At 41.3% G+C, this 3,727-nt stretch overlaps 1 protein-coding gene across 1 annotated transcript; it reads right to left on the reverse strand.

The window, feature by feature from the left end:
• Positions 1-263: 263 nt before the first annotated feature.
• LOC114565934 (trace amine-associated receptor 13c-like) lies at positions 264-1,541 on the reverse strand (the record flags this gene model as incomplete). The annotated part of the gene is made up of 2 exons (XM_028594279.1): positions 1,366-1,541; positions 264-1,047 (listed from the first exon to the last, which is right to left on the reverse strand). Coding segments are annotated over exons 1-2 (960 nt in total), but the record flags the coding sequence as incomplete, so codon positions are not given.
• Between the last annotated feature and the right edge of the window lie 2,186 nt (positions 1,542-3,727).

The following is a 3,727-nucleotide window of genomic DNA, read 5'->3' on the forward strand; positions in this document are numbered from 1 at the left end:
TGGTGCTTGTGACTCTTTCTTTGAATGCAGCAGCATCAGAGAGACAAAATACACAACAAGATAAAGCTGAAGCACAGGCCTTTCATCTGTTGTTCATACACAATTTAGACTTTTAGACAGGAAAGCATATCTTCACTTTCTGTATTTGATAATTCACTCACTGAACAACAGGAACATATTCATCCCTTTATCCTTAGACCAAGTCTGATCTCAGTCCCTCCAGAGCCTCTCTACAGCATGTTGGTATCAGAGGAGCCAGGCTGCAGTATCTGAAGAGTTACAATGAGTTTAACTGCTTTTCTAAACCAGGGGTAAAACAAGGCATAGATCACAGGGTTTAGACAAGAGTTACAATAGAACACAAAGAGAACATAGGATGCAGATGAAGCATTGACCAAGATGTCATCTGTGAGAAAGACTGAGTATAATGGGAAGAAACACATTAGAAAAACAACTACAAGAACACCAAGAGTCCTGGCTGCTTTCAGCTCTGATTTCTTTGCCTTTGGAGTCACAGAAAGCTGGAGTGTGACAGCTGTAATGTGAGAGCGCATGGCACGAGCCTGAGACACAGCCACGGCAAATATTCTCAGATACAGAGCTATGATGACTGTAACTGGAACAATAAAGGAGAAAACAACATCTACAGCTTCTAAGACATTGTCAACGACCAACAGACATTCTCCGTAGCAGGAATCATACCTCCCTGGTTGAGTCAGGTCATCCTTCACAAAGAGAAAGCAGTAGGAAACAGAATAGAGCCAACACAGACAAACACAGAGTTTAACTCTGTTGACAGTGATTCTGGTGTTGTAATGCAGAGGGTCACAAATAGCCACATAACGGTCAACTGATATGAGCACTATGTCACCTATTGAGGATGCGGGAATGATGGCTGAAAGATAATTATAAAGAAAACACACAAAGTCACCAAAATACCAGCAGGATGTTCTTCGGAGGATTTCTCCCGGCATCACCACAAGGCCCACTAGAAAGTCTGAGACAGCCAGAGAGAGGAGGAGGATGTTGGTGGGTGTGTGGAGCTGCCTGGAGGGAAAGAGAAAAGCACCATTTAACGAACAAGTCTGCATAACTAAATGACAAACAAACATTATATGTTAGTTCTTTCAGAAACAATGGAAACATTCCAAAAAAAACAGGCCTTATTCTGAGCAGTCAGTTTGATTATCACAGTATGAGAAGAAAAGATGTTACATTATAATAACATCATCAATAGCTCCTTCAAATATCCCTCTAAGCCATGACATTGAGACATCAAGCCAGCATACATAATACCAGGACCTTGAAACTGACACACAATGTTCATATATCAATATCTTCAATTGTTGAGACAATAATCTTAACCTGAAGTGGGAGACTGAGATGATGACGAGCAGGTTGAGAGCTACAGTGAGCAGAGAGATGGAGTAGAGCAAAATGTGAATGAGCATCACTTCAAACCAAGGAGATGTCAGCTTCCTGCAGGAGGTGTTGAAGAGTTGTGGAAAGCAGAGCTCTGCTCCGTCCTGTGTCTCCGTCATCAGTGGGAGGATGAGAGAGGCCTCAGCTCTCTGCTTCAAACTCTGTCGTACAAATGATTTCTCTCTTTCTACCCTTGTCTCCACCCCTCTCTTTCGCCCTCTCAATCTCTGTTGGACACTGATGTCCTTTTTTTGCTCTACACATCACAATGTCACCTTCTAAACTTTCTCTGTTACTCCACAAGCCTTTCAATAATATTTTTTCTTTACAATCCTCCGGTGTTCTGCCTTTCTGTCAATCTTCTGTCACCCCCAGATTCCAGACTTTCAGATCTCGACCCAGCTGAACACATGCAACCACATGCCCTAGACCTTTGGACGCCCTATGCAAAATTTGGTTGGAGGCCCCTTTGACCATTTTAAGTAAGGCCTAAAGAAAAGCAATGACTACCTAATAACTATACGGTACATATTATTATTATATCTACTATGTTTGATGTCTAACAGAAAAAATTATACCACTGAGCTGAGTGGCAGTGCAAGACTGAACACACACTGATGAACTTGCTGAATAAAAACACAGATAAAGTGATTTTCACTGACCAAATATAAATTAAGATTATTATTATTATAAAAAGAAGCACAAGCATATATATAATTTCAAATTGAATAGAGCAAATAGAATAACATTTAAATAAAATAATAAATAGAACTTTCAAATTTTAGAATATTTCAAATAAACAAAACAATAACATCTAAAACAGTGGTTCCCAACCTTTTTTCCTTGATGCCCCCCCTACTCATGTCTAAGAAAGCTGACCCCCCCTCCCCCCCAAAGTTATAGTTGAGGTAACTCTCGAGATAGAGCCTTACTTTCTTTTTTGATACAGAGCATTTATCAGCACTGTTACGTTTCTCCGCCATGTTTCATTCATAAAATAGTGATGCCGTGGCAGCAGGCAAAACAAGGATACAACAAAATATATAGTTTTCATACAGACTTTTGTATACATTGTATTTTCTAGTGTATTATCATAATTTGTTTAACATGTGCAAATATTTTTTTATTACCTCAACCTCAAACCAGATAAAGACTTGCGCCCCCCCTGTGATCTTTGCCACCCCACCCTGGGGGTGCCCGGACCCCAGGTTGGGAACCACTGATCTAAAACACCACAAACAAGATAAATAGTAACAATAATAATATATAACTGGCAGTTGTGACAGCCTCAGCTTTTGAGATCCTGTGTATTACAGTTTCTCTCATTGAATTGACCATCACATCTGTGCTCTGAAGCCACAACTCCATAACAGAAGGCATGGCAGAGGCACCTTCATTGAAGGTGGAGATGGCCATACTTGCTGCTGCTTCAAGCTTACTTTCCCCACAAAACAATCCCCTCAGTCAGCCGATGGTGGAGAAAGCAAACAAAGTAGACTAAATTGTTATTTGACCACCAACTAGGTCAGACAGAGAAGCATTTCCTCCTCCACTGGGAAAAACTATCTTCACTAAGAGAATTACACCTTGGAAAAATAGCCAAAAAAATCACGTGATGATTCTAAGCGAATCACGTTGTCAGAAATTGGCATCAGCCATTGAGATTGCGCATTTTGACAGCATTGTAGAGGAGAGAGAGAGCTTTCCAACAGTATATGTCATGACAGGGGGCCGACCAGGGGCAGACAGCGATTGCGGAGCAGCGGGATGATTTAGAACGCCAACTAGCTAGCAGAGACTCTAGGGGGCCCTCTGCTGGCCACGGGGCCCTTTGCAATTGCAAAGGTCCCTTAGTGGCTGGGCCAGCTCTGCATGCAACAGCATGGTCTGGAGCAGGTATAAGCACTTTAATCCTTAGATAATTGGGCGGCAGTCCAGTGATTCAGTTAGTTTTAAGCTTACCAAACCCTTAAGTCTTCAACAGCTTCCTAGTAATAGCCCCATGTGCTTGAGGGCAGACACGCTCTCGCCAGTCCCGGCGCCAGACACAAATTCACGGACGGGCATGCCATTATTTTTGGGGGGGCACAAATTAAATAAATTATCTTCATTATCTTCCAAATGAGCACTGAATGAATTCATACAGGTCTACACGTATAACAGATTTTATTTGGTATTGAAACAGCATAACAGCAGATTAAGTTAGTGTTAGCGTTAGTATTAACGCTATGTTTCTATCCCCACGTTTTTATCCAAATTAAGTGATATCGAATGAAAAATGTCTTATGGAAACAGTAAAATTCGA

The sequence above is a fragment of the Perca flavescens genome, chromosome 12, assembly GCF_004354835.1.
Source record: "Perca flavescens isolate YP-PL-M2 chromosome 12, PFLA_1.0, whole genome shotgun sequence".
NCBI lineage: Eukaryota > Metazoa > Chordata > Actinopteri > Perciformes > Percidae > Perca > Perca flavescens.